The sequence below is a fragment of the Wolffia australiana genome, chromosome 5 (genome assembly GCF_029677425.1).
Source record: "Wolffia australiana isolate 7733 chromosome 5, ASM2967742v1".
NCBI classification, from domain to species: domain Eukaryota; kingdom Viridiplantae; phylum Streptophyta; class Magnoliopsida; order Alismatales; family Araceae; genus Wolffia; species Wolffia australiana.
Window position 1 is genome coordinate 18690632 of NC_135839.1, and position 11869 is coordinate 18702500.

At 43.4% G+C, this 11869-nt stretch overlaps 3 protein-coding genes and 1 pseudogene across 3 annotated transcripts; 3 read left to right on the top strand and 1 right to left on the bottom strand.

Annotated features, from left to right (window-relative positions):
• Nucleotides 1-247: 247 nt before the first annotated feature.
• Nucleotides 248-2618, top strand: LOC144703684 (coiled coil protein). The gene is made up of 6 exons (XM_078575913.1): nucleotides 248-576; nucleotides 656-782; nucleotides 953-1216; nucleotides 1369-1411; nucleotides 1520-1893; nucleotides 2422-2618. Exons 1-6 carry the CDS (start codon nucleotides 284-286, stop codon nucleotides 2458-2460), a joined length of 1140 nt encoding a protein of 379 aa, XP_078432039.1. The 5' UTR covers nucleotides 248-283; the 3' UTR covers nucleotides 2461-2618.
• A 121-nt stretch (nucleotides 2619-2739) lies between these two features.
• Nucleotides 2740-6899, top strand: LOC144703683 (uncharacterized). The gene is made up of 7 exons (XM_078575912.1): nucleotides 2740-2950; nucleotides 3241-3373; nucleotides 3727-3830; nucleotides 3987-4158; nucleotides 4234-4374; nucleotides 4478-4619; nucleotides 4696-6899. Exons 1-7 carry the CDS (start codon nucleotides 2919-2921, stop codon nucleotides 6387-6389), a joined length of 2418 nt encoding a protein of 805 aa, XP_078432038.1. The 5' UTR covers nucleotides 2740-2918; the 3' UTR covers nucleotides 6390-6899.
• Nucleotides 6900-6941: 42 nt separating this feature from the next.
• On the top strand, nucleotides 6942-7497 carry DOF2 (DOF zinc finger protein 2). Its single transcript, XM_078575915.1, has one exon. It carries the CDS (start codon nucleotides 6942-6944, stop codon nucleotides 7461-7463), a length of 522 nt encoding a protein of 173 aa, XP_078432041.1. The 3' UTR covers nucleotides 7464-7497.
• A 2626-nt stretch (nucleotides 7498-10123) lies between these two features.
• Nucleotides 10124-11869, bottom strand: part of LOC144703425 (sugar transport protein 14-like) — an 8113-nt pseudogene continuing 6367 nt past the window's right edge.

An 11869-nucleotide genomic window follows, 5' to 3' on the forward strand; every position in this document is an offset into this window, starting at 1 on the left:
TACTAAGAAACTTGGATGGCATTCTAAGGATGGAGAAATATTCTTAAGTAAAAACTGATCAACATCAACTTGCTTTAAAAAACTTTTAGGTTCATATGATGACGCATGAAGCTTAATTTTACAGTTTAATGATAAGTACACAATATCCTGTTTACTAATGACGGAGGTGCATAACATTTAAATTTCTGTTTGAATTTGTATTTATTATTGGAAATGAGTATGTTTTTAAGGGGCTTCATTTCTCATATGTTTGCTTCTTGTTCTTGGAGAAAGGGAGTTCAGCATGAATTCTGGGGAGCAGAATGCAAAGAAGAAGCGGGAAACGTCGATCGACGTCCCGTTCGAGTTCTGCGAGGTTTGCAGAATCAACCACGGCCATGGTCGGAAGCACAAATATCTCCCAAATCACGTCAAGGCTCTTTCTCGGGTCCTTTCCCGCTTCCAAGATAAGCTCTCTGGCGTTCGATTTTACATACAAAATCCTTCCCCGCTCCACCCGGAGCACGCCCTGCTCAACCGTCTCTGGTGCGTTTTTTGTGATTTGGAGATAATCGAGCTCGGGAGCTCATTTGGCTGGTGATTCTAGAGGACTTTCCTTTCCAGTTTTGATTCTTTTATCGAAATTTTCTGTAATTTTCAATTATTTTTTTTGAAGTTACAATGCCATCCGGCATCTCGCGAGCTCCGGCCATTTGAAGAGATTGAAAAACTTTTTGTGGAAGCATGGCGGAGGCATGGATCGTGTGTCCTCCTTCGTGGTTTCCGAGATCGATCTCCTGAAGGTCCGATTACGTTCTCTATTCTGAAAAAAGCCTAATGTCTTGCAAATCATTTTTCCCATCAATATTATAGATTTTGATATTTTCATTTACGAATCAGTAGAAGTGCAATTTTTTATTTTTCTCGGCTATATGGTTTCTATTTCCATGATGAGATTGTGAATTTCATGTAGTGGGAGAAAAAATGCGAAGCTTCAAGAATTGTTCATCCGAGTTCTGGGGACGCCAGTGATAGAGGACCTCCGCCGCCAGAAGATATCCACAATGGACTGACTCATAAAAATATGATTATTTCTGAAGAAAATTTTATCCTTTGTTCTGAAAATAAAATTTCCTCTGGCGTTCAACCTTTACATAGTCATACAATTGACATCCGAGGAAGTCTTCTATCCAACAAAGTGGAAACCTCCGTCTGTTCGTCATCGAGTCATACTCGGGTAAGCAGATCTCTCTATCCACTGTGTCCGATGGACCCCTGTTTTAATTATACCCATAAACCGTACTGAAATCAGAAAATAGTTTTTTTTCGTGGTTTATGGGAGGTGTTCTATTGATGCAATTTATTATTTTAACAATCTATTCTTATCAGACTCAGGAACAGGGGAGAGTTACAGAGGGTGGATCCGCTTCTGGTACTTCTAAAGATCAAGTTTTTTTTACATCCGATCCATTTTGCATTGCGATATTTTCTTCCTTCATATTCATATTTGATTCAATTCCTCTTTTTTACCTTTCCAAAGCCCACGAATCTTGTCTGGATTCTGTCACTAGTCCCCCCTGGCTGAATGAAAACGAGGGTGTCGAGTTGATTCTTGGAGATAAAAAGACTTCAACCGTGGGAGATTCAAACAGAGTAGAAAAATCTCGTAAGCTAAACCCCAACCGCGTCGGAGCAGCATGGGCAGAAAAAAGAAGGATTGAACTAGAGATGGAGAAAAGAGGGCTGGTTGTGGCTTCTGATTTCAGCGATGATTGGCTCCCCAATTTTGGCAGAGTATGGCAAGAAGGAACAAGAAAGGATTCTAGAAAAGAGTTTGAAAAGGAGAAATTCCAGTTCCTGGACGTAGATTCTCAATTGCCCACCGCGTTGAAGCCTTACATTAGTAAACGAATGGTGAGCTTCTTTCCCTTTGATGTTTCCTTCTCTATCTTTTATTTTAGAATAAAACATGAATTCTTTTTTTTACCATTCAGTGTTCGCCATTTGTCGTCAAATTGCTCCAGCGGGCAATTTACATGCGTCGTCTTTTTAACAAAAACGTCTCAGAGGGTGTTGGTTGAAACCCTTGTTATAATCTTCAAAGATTTTGTTTGATCGAGGGGAAATTGGGCAGATGTTATTAACTCTTTCATTTCAGAAAAAAACATGTCAATATTGTTTTTACTATTCGGTATTCGTAATCTGTCGTCAAATTGCTCTAATTTGGAATTTACCTTACTGATATCTGTTGGTGTTAACTGAAACTCTTGGCGATATTCTCTTTTTTTTTCTTTTTCATGTTTACTCGTAGGAGAGAGATGTCGTGTGATATGTCTTTTGAACTAAGAAACTTTGGGCTTTAATGAATCAAATGATGGTATAAAATGATTTATAATTTCAGAACTACTTCGCGCTTAAGCATCCTCTTGATTTAATTTCCAGAAATTAGAAGAGAAAGGGGACGTGTCAGGCGGGCTCTGAAGTGGCGCGCGGACGAAGTTGGCGTCTCATTTAAGATCGGTCGCTGGGGTTGATATCCTATTGTGGTCCTTGGTCGATTTTATTTTTTATTTTACTCAAATTTCTTACTTTCGAACGATCAAACTTACATTTCCGGAAATAATCTGCATATTTTCTCATGAGGGAAGATTCCGGTTTTGTACGCGGCGTTGACATTTACACGTGGGACAAAGGGCAGAAATTGATATAACGGCATTTGGTCGTTCCTTCATCCAGGCGACGTAAATTTTGGGGAGAGGGGAGGCGAAGAGTAATCACGAGATCTGACGTAGCAGATGATTTTCAACTTCTTCATCTGAAACGCTCGTTCCCTGCGGTTTCCTAATCGATATTTTTTTGTGAATAAATTGCACTCACGCGGTCGGCTATTTGGGGAAGGGCGAATTGCGGAGCTCAGATTGCTGCCCCTGTCCGGTGAAATGCTACCGAAGAGCTTTAAATCGGCGAAATGGTAAAATTCATCGATTGCACAAAGTACTCTTAATTTTGTGTCTTGCCCGTGGTAAACTGCTCCGTTCTTGTGTACCGATCGAGGCGGGGAGGGGAAATTTTCGTTGAAAATGTTTGCTTTGAGTTAACTGCGTGGTATTTAACCTGCGAGCGGAAGTCCGATTCGGTTCTCCGAATTATCAGATTGATCAATTGGGATGTTTTTCCGTTAGGTTATTCTTCTACCTTGATGTAGCACAACACTTCACCTTAGTCTGACGTTGTTTGTGTTCGTCATGGAATTGTTGGCAGCAAAACATCGCTGAAGCTCGCGATTGCCCGGATAAAGCTTCTGCGGAACAAAAGGGCCGAGCAAGTGTGGCAGATGAAGAAGGAACTGGCTCAGCTTCTGGAGAAGGGCCAGGAGCAGGCGGCTCGCGTTCGGGTTAGTACCGAAGAAACGAGATTGTTCTTCCTTTTAGCGCAAAAATTTATTCGTATTCATTTGACAACACTTGATCGATTCTTCCGCCTGATTACCTTATTTTACCCTAACACGATAAAAACGTCGAGATGGATGGATCTCTGGCGGCTTGATGATCTAGAATTGTAGCTGTTGACGAAAAGGCTTTTCGGCGGAGAGCATTCCCCCGTTTGATTTTCTTGATGATTTTAAACATAGAGTATGAGCCAAAATTCGCGATCCTACCGTTCTGACTCACTTAGATTACGAAATTGATGTACCATGTAAGAATTTTCCTTTTTCTGGTTTTGGGTGTAACACAAAATTGCGGGCAGGTGGAACATTGTATTCAGGAGGAGAAGACCATGGCAGCGTATGAACTCATTCAGCTTTACTGCGAACTATTAGTGGCCCGCATGCCGATCATCGAATCACAAAAGTATGCCCTGCCCTACCGATTATTGTTCTGGTTTTTTGACCGATATGACTGGATATTACTACCCGTATTCAGTTGTTTCTCGAGTATAACTTTCCTCAACGCAATTGTTAAACGCTGCCCTCTTTTCATCTTACCCGTATTGTTCTTCATCCCCAGGAAGTGCCCTCTTGAGCTGAAGGAGGCGATAACCGGTTTAATATTTTCGGCACCGAGATGTGCCGACATCCCGGAACTCGTGGAAGTTAGCAAGAATTTCTCCGCCAAGTATGGGAAAGACTTTGTGGTGGCAGTTCGCGAGCTTAGACCAGAGTGCGGTGTAAACAGTTTGGTATTACTCCTCGAAATTATTGAAAACTATGTTTAATTAAAAATCCAGAAGTCATTTATCTTTTCAATCATTTAGATTGTGGAGAAATTATCAGCAAGGCCAAGCGACATCAATACCAAGAACAAACTTTTATCAGAAGTCGCCAAGGAACACAACATAAAGTGGGAGGCTACAGTATTGGAAGAAACTGTTAAAGTTCGTCAATCGGATGTTCTGGTAAGGAGATGGATCACTACTTTCCACCTTGTTTTCTCCGCGGAGGATTAACCGATCATCACAAATAACCGTCGTCCTCTCCTGCGATCATAATCATGAACAGCCTGGGCCTTCATCTTTCCCGAGTGGTTCATCCGAGGGATCTTTTGGCATCCGGTCTCCGTCCTCCCATAGTCAAACTCAACCTCAAGAATCAGCGCAAAAAGCTCAAACAAAAGATGGGGGCAGATTCTCTCCTGTCCCTGGTATTGAAGATCTGTGTTTGTCTTGTTTTTCTAAACTCAAGTTCCTTAGGTTTTATATCTTGCATTCTGTTCCCAGGGAGAACGAGTATTCCTGACAGAAAATATGAGACGGAAGTTTCACTGGGTCGTCAGAAGTGGGCGATGAATTTCTCGGATGCCACGTCGGCAGCCCAGGCAGCTGCTGAGTCAGCAGAATTGGCGAGTTTCGCTGCCAGGGCAGCAGTCGAGCTGGCATCCCGTGGAGATGCCTCTGGTTTCCCAACCCAACCAAGATCACAAAGCAAGTCTCCTCGAAACAAGGATTCGATGAGCTGGGATCATAAACCGAATAAACCCGTCTCTGAAAATGAAAGGCCGTTGAAGGAACAAGATCAGAAAGAAGTTAGCTTGGAACAAGATCGAGCCAGACGATCAAGTGACTTTGGGAAGAAGAGCCCTCGTGTTTCCGATGATGAGGCGGAGGAACCGAGTCAACGGACCAGATTCCCCAAGTTTGACTCTCCAGAGAGCGAGTCAGAGGACGAAGTTGCTTTCTTTTCACCGCCCAAGACATCAACCAAAGTTGAATCTCCCGGCAGTAAAGCTACCGAGAGGTGGGAGCAAAGAACTGATGGCGCCGGCTTTAGAAACAAAAGGACTGGAAATGTTTCGGGGGTGGGTGATTTTGACCGAGATCAAACCTCAACAGAGCACAGTAAGAAGAAGAGCCCTCGTTCCCCTGATACAGACCTGCCCAAGTTTGATTCCCCTAAGAGCGATTCCGTGGACGATCGCGCTCTATTTTCAGATCCCAAGACTTCAGCGAAAGTCCCCGCGAGATGGGAAACTAGAACAGATGGAACTGGATACAGAAACGAAAGGACGGGGAAGGATTTTGGGGTAGTTGACCTTGACAAAGACCAAGTCTCAGCAGGGCAAACAAGAGCAAGCGGGGTCTTCCAGGGCTCTCGATCTTCTTCCGATAATGCTACACTCTCTGATAAAGAAATCTGCGTTCTTGACAGACGGGCTTCAAAGGAGTATAAATCTGATGCGAAGACTAGACGAAGTTCGTCTTCTCGCTCCAGCAGCGTAGAACAAGAGAAGGCGACGGAGAGAAAATCCGCGGAGCGGAAGAACGATGAAGCGCTCTTTGATGATGCTCCTGCGGTTGACGATAAGGAGCAGAAGCTGTTTCTGGAACGGTTTCTTCTGAGACAGAGCAGTGGCGCCAGGGCAAAAGATCCCCCGCGTTCATCCCAGCCGTCCAAATCACCGTCGACCGATGAAGAAGAAGACGCGGGCGGGCTGAAGTTGGGGAGGCTGACGGGGGGGCTGAGAAACAGAGCTCAACTCAGCGGCGCGATCAAGCTATCCCCGCCGTCGGATTCCCTCGGAAATCAAGAGATGATCAAGCCAGGGAAGAATGTACCTCCGAGGGCGGTGGAGTCGGACGACTCCAGCGAGGAAGACAAGAAGAGCTACAGAGAAACAGTAACTGTCCGAGCCAGGGCCGCTCTCTCCCCAAGAAATCCGGAGCCCAAAATAGAACCTGGCGCGAGAAATTCGGACTCTGGCGGTGTCTGGGCGAGACCCGGCGGGGTGTCTGTGCGAACCTCGCCGTCTGGGAACAAGCCCAAGCCGCCGGACCCGGAGACGAGCCTGGGGGGGCCGGTCCGAGCCGAGGAAGACCGGCCCAAGCCGCCGGCGTCGCCCCACGTTCACCCGAAGCTCCCCGACTTCGAGTCTCTGCAGGCGCACTTCCGCGCGCTGCGGTCGAACCGGCGGTGAGGCCGGCGCGGTCGGCCGGGCCCAAACCTTCTGTCACTGTCAGGGGGAGGCGCAGAGTCTGGCCCGGTCAAACTCGCCCGGGCCCACGATCCGTTACGATTCTCCTCCGCCTCGAGATGGCCCAACGGACGGCAGAGATTCGCCGGCTGTCGCAGAGTTGGTTTTTGCGTGTACGTCATCACCGGGCGGCCGGGCTCGGGCCGCCGAGCCGGCCGGCCGGCCTATCCCGGCCCGGTCCTCCTTTGGGAAGCGTGAGTCTGGAAATTCAACAGCAGGGGCAGAGAGGGCGGCATTCTCGTGGGCTTCTTCGTCTCCTACGGTCCTATCTCTCTGCCGCGATAAGACAAGATATAGTAGAGAGCGCCGCGGAGACATTGAGGGAAGTATGTGAAGAGCTTCGCTGGTCAGGCCATGTGGGCTGTCCGATGTCCCCACCACTGAGAGCTTCCATGGCGGTCTCAGGTGCCGGTCTGCTAAAGCCCACGCCATAACCCATCCTTCTTCTTCTTCTTCTTGTTCTACTAGTGATTGTAGTTGTCGGTGGGAGAGGAGATGAAGAGGGGGGAGGAGCAGCAGCAGCTGAGATGCCCGCGGTGCGAGTCGACGAACACCAAGTTCTGCTACTACAACAACTACAATCTGTCGCAGCCGAGGCACTTCTGCAAGGACTGCCGGCGGTACTGGACCAAGGGCGGGGCGCTGCGCAACATCCCCGTGGGCGGCGGCACGCGCAAGAGCGCCGCCAGGCGCGCGGCCGCTAAGCGCCCCGCCGGCTCGTCGTCGGCGGCGGCCGCGCAATTCCCGGCCGTGGACGAGCTCCCCGCCGTCTACGGCGACGCGGATCGGCAGCTGCTGGACTTCACCGGAAGCTTCAGCTCGCTGCTCGCCTCGCACGGCGGCTTCGGCTCTATCCTCGATAACTTCTCCGTGGGGCTGCTCGACCCCGCTCTCGCCGGCGCCGCCCTCGACCCCTCCCCACCGCCGCCGCCGCCGCCGCCCGCCGACTGCTTCCTCGGCCTGCCCGCCGACTGGCCCGATCTCTCCATCTACACCCCAAACTCGAATTTCCAGTGAAATAATCGCCAAAGACACCGTCTTTTTTCCTGCCCGATAATCGTCTTTTATCCGGTTTTTTTTTCTTTTTGATAATTTTCTCTCTCGTGGGCGTCGCCGTCGGAGGTTGTGTATGTAAGCTTCGTCAGTCGGCGGTGGCAGCGCCGCCGCCTGCGGCCCCTCACGCGCGTCGCATGCAGCGTCTGGCGAGGTCCACGCGTCGACGGGTCAAGCACCGATTCCCAGTCTTGGACAAAACAAGCCGACCGAATCTCGCCGCATCTCTCTCTCTCTCTCGCTCTGCAATCTCGCTCTCCTTGTGTCGATTTCTATAATCTCTCCTCTCTCTCTCTCTGACCCGTTCTCTCTCTGTTTCTATCATCTCTCTCTCTCTGCCCCTTTCTCTCCCTGTTTCTGTTATCTCTCTCTCTGTCCCTTTCTCTCGCTGTTTTCTACTCTCTCTCTCTAACTATCTTTGTTTCTACAATCTCTCTCTCTCTCTCTCTCTCTCTCTCTCTCTGTTTCTACAATCTCTCTCTCTCTCTCTGTTTCTACAATATATATATCTCTCTCTCTCCCTGTTTCTACAATCTCTCTCTCTCTCTGTTTCTACAATCTCTCTCTCTCTCTCTCTCTGTTTCTACAATATATCTCTCTCTCTCTCTCCCTGTTTCTACAATCTCTCTCTCTCTCTCTCTCCCTCTCTCTGTTTCTACAATCTCTCTCTCTCTCTCCCTCCCTCTCTCTGTTTCTACAATCTCTCTCTCTCCCTCCCTCCCTCTCTCTGTTTCTACAATCTCTCTCTCTCTCTCTCCCTCTCTGACACTGTTTCCTTCTCTCTCTCTATCTTTGTTTCTACAATCTCTCTCTCTCTCCCTTTCTCTCGCTGTTTTCTACTCTCTCTCTATCTATCTATCTATCTTTGTTTCTACAATCTCTCTCTCTCCCTCTCTGTCGCTGTTTTCTACTCTCTCTCTCTATCTATCCTTGTTTCTACAATCTCTCTCTCTGACCCATTCTCTCTCTGTTTCTACGATCTCCTCTCTGTTTCTCTTTCTCTATTTGTTTCTACAATCTATGTTTCTCTCTCTATGTCGAGCGAGGCGTGCGTCAGTTATGGTCCGTGCGGCTCATTCTGTCGTCACGCCGAGGCGGGTAGGGGCGTTCTGGGGATGAAGGGATCATGTCGTAAAATAAAGATCGTGCGGCTCAGTCTATATTATCTGGAACATCCATTATTGACTTCATTCAGTCCATATTTCAATTCATTTAAATTTTAGTGTAGCAATATATTTTGATTTTTAAAGTACCTTGGTGACCTCACAAAAGACAAAATTTAACCTTCAAAAATAATTTTGATATTCAGGTGAGGTTTAAATATTTCAATTTGGCTGTATTTATACAGCCACTCTGGATCTTGTCCAGCAAATTTGATTCTTAAGGTACCTTGGCGACCTTTCAGGAAGACAAGAGTCAGCCTTCAAACGTATTTTAATTTATAGTTGAAATTTAAAGAGATTATTTTAGTTTAATTAATATCATCACTCTACGTCTTGCCCAAAACTTTTTTTCTTATCTTGATTCACTTGAAGCATGGTTTATGTCAAATTATATTTGGCGAGGACATCTTTAAGGTATTGTTCTCGTGTCTACTTTAATATTCCAGTAAAAACTTTGCAACGCTTGATCTACAGAGAAAATTTTCTTGATAGACCTTTGTTCCAAAACCAAAACAGAATCTTAGTGACTAATATATCGTTCTCACTCATCATTTCAACCGGGTGGTCAAGTCCTATATCCTTCAAGCCTCATTATATAGTTAAGTTTACAGTATGTACCTTGTATGTCACATAGCACGACTGTCTGAACCTCGAATAGGCAATCCTTTAGTACCTTTTTCAAGTTATGAATATTATTATCATTGTCACTAGTGATATAAAACACTTTGAATTTAGGTTAATACTCTAAAGAGTAAATCAATAAACTATTAGTTCATTGGAATTCAAGCAATAATCCTCACAATTTAACATCTGTCAAATATTCAACTTGATGGTATTCACTCAAAAGTTGGACAAAAATTAATACAACTGCCAGTATGGACCATTATGATAATCATCTGACAGTCACAAATAACATGATAGTTTAATAATAACTTCATGCATTTTATGTACTTATTTTCATTGAAATATTCATAAATGCATCCTATCAAATCTTAAAATGAATTATTATTTTTACAACGAATTCATACTTTTTTTTATTTTACGATATTTTAATAGAATTTTTTGAAATTAGTTTCATAATGAAAATAGTTTTACAAGTCAGAAAACATACAATTGATAATTTTGAGGTTTCCTAGAATGCAAATCTAATTTTTCATTTTTTTTGATATTTTTATGGAGTTTTCTGATGTTAAATTCACAAAGTAAATAATTTAATAAGATAGAAGACATATGTACATTTATTTAAATATTTATAAGGGATTCCATTGTAATTTATTTGATTTAATCTTCTCCACAATGTATCAAACTCTAACTCATTTGGATTGCAGCCAATAATTGGTCGTAGTGAATGATTAATGTTAGCCAATCATGTACATAGTCAATAATTAAAATGTCTTTTAAGATAAGTCATTATTACTGTAACCTATGAAAGTCTCCAGCCAATAGGAAGAAATATGCATTTCACAAGAAAACCGCTGACACATTATTGAGGATCTCCGACATCTGCAAAAAGGTACATTTTAGATTCTCTCAAAGATGAAAAATTATATGCACTTGGCAACAAAAGATGGTAAAGGTTCCACGAGATAGTTGATATACTCCTATTTGTTTTTTTTAATATGTGGCAATATAGTTAGTAAATAAGTTCTGTCAATAAATATTATTGGACAATTAAATTTATTAAGTAGATTGATCAATGGGGCTAGAGGGTCAGAGACATAATAACTTTTAATCTGGTGAATTTCCTCAAATTGTAAGGGATTTTTATGAAAACTATCCAAAATAATATAAACAAAGGGGTACCTATTTTCAAGCACCCCTGCGATCCAGGCCTGGGGCCCTTTTGTCTCCTCTCCCTCTAAAAAAGATATCATTTTCCATTGTGATTAGACAGTAAGAAGATTTGCAGTATTTCCAGGGTGTGTTCAAGAATGTCCAAAGAATATCCAACATCCAAGAAATTGTGTTGATACATCTCAATGCAGAAAGGTGAAATACTTGAACAAACTCATATCAGGAACCAAACTATTGTAGACTTTGTTTCACATAGTTTTCAATCTGATTCGATTTACAGTAACTAGTGTCATTATCATTTTTAGATAGCCAATCAACCCCATAAAACAGCATATCTAGAAAGAGGTAAAGATAGATAGAATATTACTAAAATGCTCTTTTATCTTTTCCAAAATTCGCTTCATCTCCGTTCTTTCTAATTTTTTGATTGGTTGATAACTCTGTCACTTGAATTTCATGTTTATCTTTGGTATATAAGTTACAGGGACTAGAGGATCAATTACTGGAGGGATCACTTAAATTGGCGTTGATAACATCATCTAATGCTCCAAACTTATACAAAAGCACATATATTCTCCTTAGGAGCGTGTGTGAGGGTTGAATACAGAGGGTGAAACTTAAAAATAAGTGACTTGAAACTTTAATTTCTACTTTTTTGGATTTTGGATAATTTTAAATAATTAAATACAGTTTAATAAAATAAAACTAATGAAAATTAATTAAAAAAACTCTAAGAAGATGAGAAAAAAATCCCTAATTTATCCAAATTTATAATATACTTAGAGAGATTATGAAGGAGTTTTGTAGTAAGAATTAATAAAAATATTTTGGGGAACTTTAATGCATGAAGCAATGGGTGGCAGTTGACGGTAATGGTGTGATGGAGCAAGCTGATGAATGAAATACTGCTACCAATTATGACATGCATATACATGTTGACGAAAGGAAGCGCGAGTGATGACACAGATTCGACACACCTGATGGTGAGAAAGATGCAGACAGATATGCACAAGCAAGCAGTGGGAGTTGGTGGTGGAACTTGAGATGGTGAAAGCCTTGGAAATTATTGAGAATGATGAACTAGAACAAGGGAAAATAGGTGATTTTGAAAAAGATGAATATCATAATAACCTCATCGTCACTTTCCCAACAGGTCAAGTGCTACTTTATCTTAATCTTGATAAAAACATCACAACTTCAATCTTTTGCTCTCATAATTCCAGAATGGACCCACCAAGACTTTGAATGCGCAAAGCACCCTGATAATCATGATTAGGAACAAAATCCAAGGGTGCCTTTTAAAAAAAAATGGAGGGATATATTTATAGATGAGAGGATATAGATGGATATATAGGATAGAGATGAAGATACCACCAAGATTTAAGCCCAAAACTGTAGGATTGATAGATATCG